Source organism: Taudactylus pleione, unplaced genomic scaffold, assembly GCF_031769625.1.
Source record: "Taudactylus pleione unplaced genomic scaffold, aTauple2 ptg000006l, whole genome shotgun sequence".
Classification (NCBI taxonomy): domain Eukaryota; kingdom Metazoa; phylum Chordata; class Amphibia; order Anura; family Myobatrachidae; genus Taudactylus; species Taudactylus pleione.
The window spans coordinates 22,661,536-22,675,065 of NW_028284409.1; the positions used below are offsets into that span (position 1 = coordinate 22,661,536).

Sequence of the window (13,530 nt, forward strand, 5' to 3'; positions counted from 1 at the left end):
ATGTCAAACGGCGGTAAGTAAACACTTGCCCCCCCTAAAAACAAACCCCATTTTAAACAAAAGGATAATGGCTTCCATTTTTTCCCACAGATGGGCCGACTTCAAATATCGCCTAAAGCAAAAACTCGCGGACAGGGCTAGGCATGCAAGGGGGACAGGTGGGGGTCCCACCCCTGTGTCATTGGAGTTGACGGATTTAGAAGAGCTGGCACAGGGGTGTGTGCAGCCTGTGGAGGTGTTTGGCGTGTCCAACATGGATTCGGACATGCCAGACTTTGCGGCTCCTCATGTTGTCCCAGGTAAATCTTGTGATGTCACCAACTCTGAAATGTTAGTGTGCCAATATGTAGATTCTAATGTGAGTCTTTTCTAATTTTTCCTAACAGAGACACAGGCGGATGAGTCTGCTCCAGAGGGGAGCCTTGGCCGTCGAATTTCTGCTGGCTCTGCAGGGGAGGAACCAGTACATCCGGCTGAGGACCCTGCAGAAGCTAGTCCAGGGCAATCCCCCTCGCAGGCAGTGGCCCTCCTCACAGAACTCAATTTCAAATCGGATTTCCATACGGAGATTCTGCAGAGGATGGACGCCAGTCTGCTACGGGTGGCTGAGGCCCTGGAGCAAAATGCTGCGGCCAACGTGACCATTGGTCAGGCCCTGGCGGAAAATACCAGGGCCAACATCCGCATCGCCAATGCCCTGGAGCAGCTCGTTCGCCAGCACATGGTGGAGCCGACCTCCCTTCCTGCCGGAACATCAGGATCCTCCACCTCTGGCACAACATCATCCAATCCTCCAAATGTGCCTAGCCCTGTGCCTAGTCCAGAGGCCACAACATCTGCCTCTGGACAGGCAAGCCCGATGACATCCCGGACCCGGTCTGGCGCCCTCCCTCCCCCAGCCAAACGGGTGAAAAAACGGTGACAGCAATGGTGACTTTTCCCACACTCCTTCTGTGCTTGGCTCATATTCCTTTCTGGTCAAAACTTCCCTCTCCTTTCTTGTGAATTGTTTTTAATTTTGTGTTCTACATTTCATAAATCTTTTATTTTGGCCCAATTATTGTAACTTTGAAAATGAACCCTGCAAAAAAACTTTGGCCAAAAATTTTAGAATTGTGTTTTTTTCTTTGAGCAATAAAAAAAAATAAAAAAACTGACATTGTATTCTCACATTATTGTCACAATGGATTACATTTAATCCTGGGCCAAAAGGCACAAACTGGCAAGAACCACATTTTACATGGCCCCCCAAAAAAGGGCTCTTTAAGAAACGTTTCAAATTTAACATAACGAGGCAAATTCAACAGGCCAAAAGAAAAAGGTAAAAACCAAAACAACATGATGACATTATTGTTACAATAGGCCCTAACCAACAAATTGAGCCCCAAAGAAACAACCACAAATGTACGTAAATTGATTGTGTAATCATCACATTAGCAGCTATGATTTCCACCTGCGTACGCTTTTGTGCTAACACAAAAAACTACTTTCAATACACATACCAAGCCGGTTTTCAATCCACCACTAATTGCTGTTCAGACCACCCGCGATTAATCGCAGCAACATCGAGGAGTGCCGGGATGGAGGTGAAGGCCATCGCCAATGTGGTCGAGTAATCCAGACCCTAAGCTGTGCGAGCATTTTGAAGGGAAAGAGGATCATCCAGTGACGTATGAGTCGGTCCGTACACATTTTACGCTCGCATCTGCTAATGTATGTACGCCCCAAAAACGCCTCGCCACGCCTGCGTTTTTCCATCTCCACCCCCCGTCAACACCCAAAAACGCCCTGTTCTGTCAATCACATTTGACAGGTCACTTCCTGTACGCTATTTGACGAACGAGACCAAAAAAACTCGCAATCTGCCGTACGCACATGCGCAGTGTTACACCGACGCATGCGCGGTTAGTCAACATCGGAACGCAACGAGCGTACTGCTGTTTGTGAGTGGCTCTGAATGAGGGCCTATGTTCTGTAATTCTAAATAATATTTAGAAAAATGACAGGAGCTGAAGAGTTGGTACTTTATCTCCATCCACTTTATCTCTCTCTAAGGCTTAGTACATAGACCCCTAAGTAGAAAGCTAAACATCCCATTCCCATGCCCTATTGTGGTCTTCATAAGTATATGATAAGTTGAAAATGGTCAAGTTCAAAATACAACTTCTGATGAACATGCAAATATTGATCAATCTGCTGTTGAATCTCAGGTCACAGTTCTATCTACTGTATAAACTCTTTTGTAGCGGTGAAGTACCTTATAGTTATGGGGATCACAAACATTACATTGGAAACATTATAAGTATAAGTATTGACAACTTTCTTACTGTACAATACTTGAAAAGAAGGGATGTAGTTGAAAGCCCAGCTGTCGGGATGTTGACACTCAGAATGCCGGCATCCTGACACCAGTCAGAATCCTGCACCCGCATTCTGACCTCCAGCATCCAGACGGTAAGTAGTGGGGTTAGCGGTTAGGTATAGGCACTAAGGGGGTAAGTTAGATTTAGGGCGTGGGGAGGGAGGGTAGGGTTAGGATACTTACCAACAGGTGTCTGTATCTTAACCCTGTCTGGATTCTGACCACCAGGATCCCGAGCGCTGGCATCCCATACCCAACTCTATAAGAAAAGGTAGTCTAGGGTTTACAGAAATATATCATGTTTTTCCTGAGAAAGATGACATAGGCATCATAAGCACAGATATAGTGCTGTGTACTTTGGCAAAACCACGTGAACTGCATGCCAAACATTTCTATGATTGCATGTAATATTGAGTTTTGTTAAATGTTTATTGCTATACTGCACAGAGTATAATGTATGTTTTATGTGTAATATAGATATATTATGTGATATTAGTTATAAAAACGTATGCCTAGTTTGATGAATATGAGGCATAACTGGAAATTTATGGTACTTCATTTAACTAATTATACAAACATAATCTTATGTAGGACTATTGTTATTGTAAAGAGAGAAATTGCAATTTACCTCATTTAATAAATTTATAAAAAAATCCATTTTAATACTGGGGTTTTTTAAAACATTCATGGCATGTAGTTCTAACTTTTAAACAATGTCTAAGAAACAATTATTTCTCTGATTTACTGTTATGATTGCCAGTGACCACCTCTAGTAAGCCGACTAGAACTTCAGGCCACGAGGTCTTCTGCCAATAACAACCGCCAATTGTTCCCTTTGAGATAATTAACTCACCGGTACTTAGGCGGCCACCTGGACTTATTGCTCAGAGTAGTAGACGCTTACAGGAGTGTCAACTGGAATCCTGAGGTGAGGAGTTTATACAGTGGGAGAGATGCGGTTTTGGAAGCCGATGATGTAGTGAGTCAATGGTGCGGCAGGTGTGCCGATGAAGCAGCAAAGGTGCTGATGGTGTGGCAATAGCCGTTAGTAGGTAGTATGATATGGCTTGAGAGCTGATGGTGTGGCAAATATGCCGATGGTGCGGCTTGTGTGCCGATGGTGACGCAATAGCCGTTAGTAGGTAGGTAGTATGATATGGCTTGAGAGCCGATGGTGCGGCAAATGTGCCGATGATGCGGCTTGTGTGCCGATGGTGAAGGAATGAATAGTTGGTGCTGCGGCTTGGAGAGCCGATGGCAGCATAGCGGTGTAGGTGTGGCTTGGAAGCCGTAAAGGGAGCTGGAGAGCTGAAAACAGCACGGAAACTGTTGGTGCGGCAAATATGCCGAATGTGCGGCAAGAGCCGATGAAAGCAAAGTTAGTAGTTGGTGCTGCGGCTTGGAGAGCCGATGGTAGCACGGGGGCATTGGTGCGGTTTTGAAGCCGTAGAAGAAGCTGGAGTCGGAGGTAGCGCTGAAGCCACTTAGGGGAAAAAAAATTGTACCATGAGGAGGAGCGTAACGCTGATCATGCAGCCAAGCCGATGGAACTCACAAATACACTATAGTCGGCGAGGCGGGAAAAATCCAATGAGTACAAATAGGAGACAGTACCAATCACGCAGAACTGCGGATGACACGTCACTTTCTGACCGGGTAAACTGCTCAAAGGATACAAGTCATGACCATGACTTGTAACATTTACCAAGTAGAATTGAACAAATTTTCCTATATTATATTCTCTCTGTGTAATGTTAGTTACATGCGTGTAACATTAGTTACAAGAAAATCTATTTTTATAAATATTAAACACCATTGAAACTCAAGGTATTTCATTTAAATAAATATACCAACATGATCATATTTACTGCTGTAGTAAAGTATAAAATTGCAAATTAAATTGTAACAAAGGCTATTACTTTTGATCACTCATTACAAGTAATGTTAGGTACAGCAAGCTAGATCAGAATTTTTAATTAAATGTCAACCTACGTTTTTCAGCAAAGAAAGTAAATGACACTTATAAAAACACATTCAATTCCACTCATCTTGTAATACTATATTTATACATCTTCCATCTATTTGGAAGCTATGCAGTATTGTTCACGTAACGGACAGTTGATATGTAACGTTAGTTACTTTGAAATGGACCAGCTTCTCTGGCCTCGGCAGCTGAACATGCTGAACAACCTTAGGGTTGTGCAGATGTCCGATGGCCAAAGTAACGGTTGCGATGGTGATCCGATACAGCATCTTCAGTCACATGCAGCCGATCTGAGAAGCTGGCAGTGGGTATCTTTTACAAAAGATTTCCTGCTGAATTAACATAACTGCTACCGAAGATCCACTGCTACCGAAGACACAGCATCGACCCCATTTGCGTCCCCCTCTGATTCAGGCCCTAAGAGACATTTATGAGATAAAAATACTAACCATTTAATAATATTTTACTTAAGTATAGAGTTTCTATTGATGGAGGAGTTTTACATTTTCAATATTAGTTAAAGATAACAATTTTCACTGGTAGAACAAATATTTTTTACTGTAGTAATGTTTTCTGCTATTAATTAAGGTGCTGATGGGCAGTAGATGTGTGGAAAAACAGGGACAATGCTTTAATTATAATAAAGAGATACTGAGGGTAATGATAAGTATTTCACCCACGATATGGGTGTAAAATCCATTAGTAGCAACTAAAGGTGCCTACATACATAGCAATATTTAACCCAATTTGGCCAATTTCGATGAATCATGATGACAAATCATGTAAAATATGCCCAAATCATGAGTGCCCACTCACGATCATGATGCTGATGCGCATCCCCGCTCATCGAATATTACATCTTCAGGTCTGCCGTGCCGTAGGGCACATTTGCCAATCCGGGACATGATGTACTGCCACTCGTGAGTACTTTTTACACACAATGTATCTCACGATTCATCGTACGTTGCAGAATTTTTCGTACAGGACCCTGTACATGCCCATTCGCCATCTTGTGCAGCATCGTGGATAGAAGAAGGATGCACGGTTGGGAGCCTGCACACCTGAAGTCTGGATTTCTGAACTTTGGTGAGTATTGGTACTGTATTAATGCAAACCCACTGCCCACCAATGTGTGCCACCCACCTACCCACCAATGTGTGCCACCCACCTATAAATGCATGACCAAGCCACCGCCCGTCGGAATGAGGTGGGCGGTGGCTGGGTCATGCATTAACCTCCCATGCCCACCAATGTGCGCCACCCACCTACCCACCAATGTGTGCCACCCACATATAAATGCATGACAAAGCCACCGCCCGCCAGAATGAGGCGGGCGGTGGCTGGGTCATGCATTAACCTCCCATGCCCACCAATGTGCATCACCCACCAATGTGTGCCACACACCTATAAATGCATGCATGTCTCCGGGATGATGACGCCCAAGGACTGAAGGGAGATAAGGGTCCCAAACTTCAGGTCTTCCAGTGACCTACCTGTAGTCAGGTACCTCAGGGTAGCCACCAGTCTCTCTTCAGCAGGGATTGCCCTCCGCCACTTTGTGTCCTGCCTCTGGATGTTGGGGGTCACCATACTCTGCAACTCCTGGAAGGTGGCGTCATTCATGCGCAGGTAGTTGCGGTAGTCGTCCGGGTTGTTCTCCTTGATCTCCATCAGCAGGAACATGTGAGAGCGAGTATCCCTTTGCAGCAGCCACTCCTTGGTCCAGCATGCTCTCCTCCTCCTTCGCTGGGCCCTCTCCTGGATCACCTTGACCCCAGCTTGGGCGTCTAACACTTTATACTGATAGGGATGCATCAGCACAGAATTCAGGAACAGGATAGAATGCAGGTAGTACACACTTGCAGGTAGAACACACTTTGTAAAAGGCAAGCCAAATACAAAGCAGAGCACAGTAGCAATGTATAGGGTTCAGCAGGTATACACCTAGCCTCACTAGTAGCAGAGCAGAATGTGCACAGAGTTAAAATGGTGTCTGCTTTTTATACCCCCTAGCTAGCCCCGCCTATTATTTCAATTTCCCACCAATCGTGAAGATCCTCGGGTGTTGTTTGGTAAACTCACGATCTATCGTGCACGATCTCACGATTTGGACTTCCGACACGATTCACGATAGATCGGGAGATCGTGTGTCAAATTGAAAGCTTTATTTGCCTAATCATGGTCATGACTGCCGGGAAGCTCCCGGGGAGAGTTCAGGGGAAATCGTACACGATGTCGGATCGTGAGCACATCACTATGTGTGTAGGCACCTTAACAGCTTCAAAGTCACTAGCTCTTACCATTATCACATCTCCACGCAGACAAGGATTTTATTCTTTAAGTTTATGCTCTATATGGAGTCTTTTAGTATACATGCAGACTGTCAGATTCCCTGAGCCTCTGGGATACTCTCACTCCCATCTGTAAATCTCTTTGCTTACAATTTACCTCTCCTATCTGCAGTTCCCATGCTGCACAATGATGTTTAAATCTCCCTGAAGTTTCTCTATGTTGCTGTCCTTCAGCACTTGGCGGGAACTTTTTGTCACCTCACTATGAAAAGACAACTTTATCTTAGTCCTCCAGGCACTTAACACTTTGAGTACACAGTCACCACTCCCTCCCTTTCTACCCTTCACCATATGTAGGGGAGGTAACAGAATCTCTTCCCTGCAAAGCACCACAGCACTCTCTACCCATTAGCTACACTGATGCTTCTTACAGCATCGCGCATTGCAGTTCCACTTCACACATATCCCCCCTCACAGATACAGGGGAGCTGACCAGAATCTTTCTGTCCAGTCAGTTATCTCAGACCAACTGTTAAGCTTGGTAGACTCTGGGCAATTTATCAGGCATTCAATTGAATGGCCGATATATCGCGTGCGCGTTGGCGGGTGTATACCCCTGATATTTCTGTGAACTATGTCGTTCACAAACATATTGCATCTGCTCTGCAGCACAGCAGATGGACGATATATCTGCAGACATATCTGCGCATCTGGCTGTGTGTATAGGCAGCACGCCAACCGCCCGTACACTGGGGTTTACCTGAACGGCCGATGTGTTGGCCGATCCGCCCATCCTGACTTCTCCCACTCCCATCACTGTCCCCATTATTGAAACTGTGAAAAGAATGGTCGGACATATGTCCTGGGGATATCCAGTCATCCATTTATGCTGGAAGAGAACTCTTTATTTTTTTTATATTTTTTTGGGTGGTACTTGGTCCCTACTAGAATCCACAGAATTTTGCCCTCTGCTTCTCATCTCTGTTTTGGTTGCCCAGATCCTTCCTTCACATTTGGTGGTACTTCCCCATCCTACGGGGATTCTGGTTAGAGGTGCAGTCCCTCCTGATTTCCCTACTACTGCATGTGGTGACATGCCATTTCTCACTGTCAGGGAAACCGTATGGGAAGTTCCTCAGGAAAAGACAAAAGCCAGGGGGTAAGTGCGACTAGGGAACGACTAGGTGAGTGACAGTACTAGGTCTCCCTATTGCGGCCAAACCCAGGTTTGGCTAGACCTGCCCAGAGGCGCAGAGTCTAACTCACTTGGTGGTCTTCACCAGTGACCCTTCCAGTTGGAATATGGGTTTCGCTGCATCAAGTGAGCAGGTTGCGGCCCTCTGGACAGGTTCCTGGGAGTGGCAGGAAGACCGGTAACTATATTACGAGAGTTAACACTTGAAAACCTAGGAATGTAATAACACTAAGAAACACACTAGAGGCCAACATACTTGAACACAGGAGATCAGTGTATAAAATGAATACTTGAACATGGGAGACCAGTGTATAAAATGAATACTTGAACACAGGAGATCAGTGTATAAAATGAATACTTGAACACAGGAGATCAGCGTATGAACTGAATACTTGAACACAGAAGATCAGCGTATGAACTGAATACTTGAACACAGGAGATCAACATATGAACTGAATACTTGAACACAGGAGATCAGCGTATGAACTGAATACTTGAACACAGAAAAACAGCATATGAACTGAATGCTTGAACACAGTAAAACAGCGTATGAACTAACTGAATACTTGAGGAGATCAGAGTATAAACTGAATACTTGAACACAGGAGATCAGAGTATGAACTGTATACTTGAACACAGGAAAATGTAACACAGAATGTACTGGGAATTGCTAGAGATCCAGCTGAGAGCTAACCAGTAATTAGTATGAAAGCTGACACCACAGTAACACAGAGAGGTAGCTGGGGAACCAAACAGCACAATAATAATAACACAAGAGCTGTAAAGAACTGGAGTTCAGTGAGAGAACTTGAGAAATGACACACTGGAAGTCAGCATGGGAGCTGATATAAATAACACTGGAGGACAGCGAGAAGGCTGAAGCAACACACTGAGGACTTAACACGGAGAAACACTGGTGAGTATCACAGTCACTGGAACAGCAAAGTTGAACAGCAGTTTCCTGTTCCTGGAGTCAGACTTAAATACCCCTAGGCAGTTGGTCATAGGATCAGGAGATCAGCTGAGAGACCGCAGGACTGCCATTGGAGAAGACTGATCAGGTGACATAGACCAACATGGCTGCGCCCATGCCCGCTTCCACGGGAACCAGGACACACGCACAGAGACCCTAGCAGACCCCAGGGAGAATACTCAGTCACCACTCACCACCACTCCCAACGACTGAACACCTAAGGACGCCGGCGCGGAGGTGAGTAGCATCCTGACACTCACTAAACAAATCTTACTTCCTTTATAGTTTTTAGACCTATCAAAGCATCAGAAGAGGCTTGACAGACCTGTCCTCTGTGCCTCTACTTGCCTGATTGCTTCCCTCTGGAAGTTTCAGTCTCTCTACTGTACCTGCACTACTACAGAAAATTTGGTTAGTCTATAAAATAAAGTGCATGACTAGCATCCAAAGAGGTACTTCTAGCTTGTTCTCTAAGATTTAAAAGGTATAAGAAAAACTTTGGGGCCAATAGCAAGTGAAACACCCTGAATATATAATACATTCAAAGGTTTGCTGTGACCCTCATGGGACTTGCAATTAGCCAAAGAAACGGGTGGAAACCACCAGACCTCCTGTCAATGTTTCAGTTTTATATTTTCAAAACTTTGATCAGGTTTCCACATACCTATTTCTTTGGATAATTTCAAATCCAGTGTGTGCCGCAGTAAGCCTTCGCATGTTGCATCAAACATAGCTGAGGGCACCTCGGCACATTGTGGACATTTTAGATGGAGGGCTGGCTCATGCATACATTACACTTACATATATATATATACAGTCAGGTCCATAAATATTGGGACATTGACAGAATTTTAATATTTTGGCCTCTATTCACCACCACAATGGTTTTGAAATGAAACAAACAAGATGTGCTTTAACTGCAGACTTTCAGATTTAATTTGAGGGTAATTACATCCAAATCGGGTGAACGGTGTAGGAATTACAACGGTTTCAATATGTGCCTCCCACTTTTTAAGGGACCAAAAGTAATGGGACTATCAACTCAAAAGCTATTTCATGGACAGGTGTGGGCTATTCCCTCGTTATTTCATTATCAATTAAGAAGGTAAAAGGTCTGGAGTTGATTCTAGGTGTGACATTTGCATTTGGAATCAGTTGATGTCGACTCTCAATATGAGATCCAAAGAGCTGTCACTATCAGTGAAGCAAGCCATCATTAGGCTGAAAAATCAAAACAAACCCATCAGAGAGATAGCAAAAACATTAGGTGTGGCCAAATCAACTGTTTGGAACATTCTTAAAAAGAAAGAACGCACCGGAGAGCTCAGCAACACCAAAAGACCCGGAAGACCACGGAAAACAACTGTGGTGGATGACAGAAGAATTATTTCCCTGGTGAAGAAAAACCCCTCCACAACAGTTGGCCAAATCAAGAACTCTCTCCAGGAGGTAGATGTATATGTGTCAAAGTCAACAATAAAGAGAAGACTTCACAAGAGTGAATATAGAGAGTTCACCACAAGATGCAAACCATTGGTGAGCCACAAAAACAGGAAGACCAGATTAGAGTTTGCCAAATAAAATCTAAAAAAGCCATTACAGTTCTGGAACAACATCCTATGGACAGATGAGACAAAGATCAACTTGTACCAGAGTGATGGGAAGAGAAGAGTACGGAGTAGGAAAGGAATTGCTCATGATCCAAAACATACCACCTCATCAGTGAAGCGTGGGCATTTATTGTCTGCCAATGGAACTGGTTCACTTGTATTTATTGATGATGTGACTGCTGACAAAAGCAGCAGAATGAATTCTGAAGTGTTTCGGGCAATATTATATAACGCTTATTCAGTCAATTGCTTCAGAACTCATTGGGATGGACAATGACCCGAAGCATACTGCAAAAGCAACCAAAGAGTTTTTTAAGGCTAAAAAGTGGAATGTTATGCAATAGCCAAGTCAATCCCCTGACCTGAATCCGATTGAGCATGCATTTCACTTGATGAAGACAAAACTGAAGGGAAAATGCCCCAAGAACAAGCAGGAACTGAAGACATTTGCAGTAGAGGCCTGGCAGAGCATCACCAGGGATGAAACCCAGCGTCTGGTGATGCCTATGCGTTCCAGACTTCAGGCTGTAATTGCCTGCACATATAGAAACCGTTATAATTCCTACACCGCTCACCCGATTTGGATGTAATTACCCTCAAATTAAATCTGAAAGTCTTGTTTGTTTCATTTCAAAGCCATTGTGGTGGTGAATAGAGGCCAAAATATGAAAATTCTGTCAATGTCCCAATATTTATGGACCTGACTGTATATATATATATATATATATATATATATATATATATATATATTTATATATATATATATACATATGAAATTATATAAACTTTAACATGCCTACATTCCTTAGTTCATTCATTACTGAAATGTGAAGCTTTAGTAAACTCTTCCTGATTTACAGTCCTTACGTTTAAAACATATAAGCCTATGATACGGTCCAAATTAAAACAAAACAATGACATACTTAGTACATTGTAAAGCCAGCAGTTCTTTCTTCATAATTAGTGTTCTTTTCTGGTCATAAAGTTTCTTTGTAAGATATCATGAACCCCCAGAAATCAATAAAGTAAATAGCAAATATCCCATACAACAATGAAAATATTGAGCATACTGTAGCTACGCCATACAAGGCAAGACCTTAATATTCTAGACAGTATATAGATATCCATGTGTGTTTACGAATCTATCCCACAAATATATATATATATATATATATATATATATATATATATATATATATATATATAATATATATGGTGTGTAAATACTATGTTCCCTGATGAGAAAATATTAGTGTGTTTGCACATACTGTAGGTAACGTACGCCCCAGGCTAGCTGTGTGTGAAGAGGCAGAGGTTATGCATGCTATATACATGTGTTGGACCAGCTGTATATAATCCTGACTCACCAGGTCAATGAAGGTGAGAAATTTCCAGCTGCCCCCATAGGTGTGGTGCGCGGGCATCTCTATGGCCTTGTAGTGGCACAGCACGGACAGGTATGAGAGCAGGATTGCAGCCCGCAGCACCTGGCAGGGGATTAGCGCCATTACAGCGCAGGACAGTAGGGTACACTGAAGCCGGAGGTCAGCAGCAGCAGCGCAGAGTCGGGCCGCGCACACCTCCCTCCCCTCTCTCTCGCTGCCCCGTACTGTATAATATGTCACTTTTTATTTCACAACCTCCCTCATTTAGCGTCTGGGGACTGCGGCGGGCGGGGGAGCGGGGACACTTTAAGCACGCAGCCCGACGGATGAGAGAGGAGGGAGCGGTTGCCATGGAGACCAGGCTGGCACTCACTGACGAGGCCTCCTCAGCAGCAGCAGTGTCTGTAGGGAGGGATGGAGATAATGATTGTGGGGGTGAGGCAATAATAAGGATGCGCTGAGGTCATTGGTTGGGGGCTGGATCCTAAAACGTCCATATGACGTCACCCATTTCGCACTGCAACTAGCCTGTGACGTGCCTAGAGGAAGCTACAGCTGGTGCTTCATCCCAGTGCTCACATTCATATTGCTATAAATAGACGGTAATGTAAACGTCTATTCTATATATTTGTATGTAAACTCGTATATATCATTAGAGGGCACAGGTAAATTTGCTCATAAACAAGTGTTATTAGTAGTATTAGAAGAATGTACATTGAATAGTGTGTCGTGTATAAGTGCATATTTTATCAGAAAAACGTAATAAAATATTTATGTATTGAAAGATATACTATGGCATTCCGCAAATTTCCAACAATATGCTCTTACTATTTAAATACAGAATTGTTCTGTGCCAAATAAATTGTAGTACTTGTGTGTCATGGACTACATATAAATAACTATAATATATAAATAACTGGTAATAAATAAAATAAATGGACTTTTTCACTGTACAGTATAATAAAATGGTAATGTACAATACAGTACGGATTGGGTATGAAATACCGGACGGCTGAGTAGCTGGCGGTTCAAATCCCGATGCTGCAAGTCCGACAGTGAAGAATCCCGACAGGTGGAGGTAAGTAACCTAACCCTCCCCTCTCCCTCCTCTAACCTTCCCTTAGTGGTGCCTAACCCTAACCTCCCTGGGGGGGATGCCTAACCCTAACCTCCCCCCGGTGGTGTCTAACCCCTCCGCCCCACAGACTAACCCCCCCCCCCCCGGGGGGTGCCTAACCCTAATTTCCCCTCGGGGTAACTAAACCTAAAACCCCCTTCCCTAACACAAATACTTACCTGGTTCCTACGTTAAGGATTCCAGCAGTAGGGATGCTGACACCAGTATCCTGATCGTAATAGCGGCGTCAGCATTCTGCCGGGTTTCGGGATTCTGGCATCGGTATATTGATGGCCGCATCCCGTCCATCAGCATATTCACTACATCCCGTACAGTACAGTGCATTGCAAGAATTTAGGTCCTATGAATGTATTTAAATGTGTCTAGTTAGAAATGACACATACTGTATATCCACTCAGTATTTTTATTTTACACACAAACTCAAGTAGGTCATAAGTAAAACAAAAAATATACTAATGATAAAATTACCTTACTAGTTGCCACAAGGGCCGGTGCTACCATTAGGCAGCTTTAGGCGACTGGAGGGTGCCGCTGAGCCCTCAAAAAAAAAAAAAGAAGGATGTCTCAGTCCCAGCCTGGACTACTGATTTCT

At 43.8% G+C, this 13,530-nt stretch overlaps 1 protein-coding gene across 1 annotated transcript in view; it reads right to left on the bottom strand.

The window, feature by feature from the left end:
• The window catches only part of AIG1 (androgen induced 1), a 421,887-nt gene extending 409,758 nt beyond the window's left edge, over window positions 1-12,129 (bottom strand). The window contains exon 1 of the mRNA XM_088451753.1: window positions 11,783-12,129. Coding sequence (XP_088307879.1) covers window positions 11,783-11,923 — 141 coding nt within the window. The 5' untranslated portion in view covers window positions 11,924-12,129. The remainder of the gene's footprint in view (window positions 1-11,782) is intronic.
• Window positions 12,130-13,530: the final 1,401 nt, after the last annotated feature.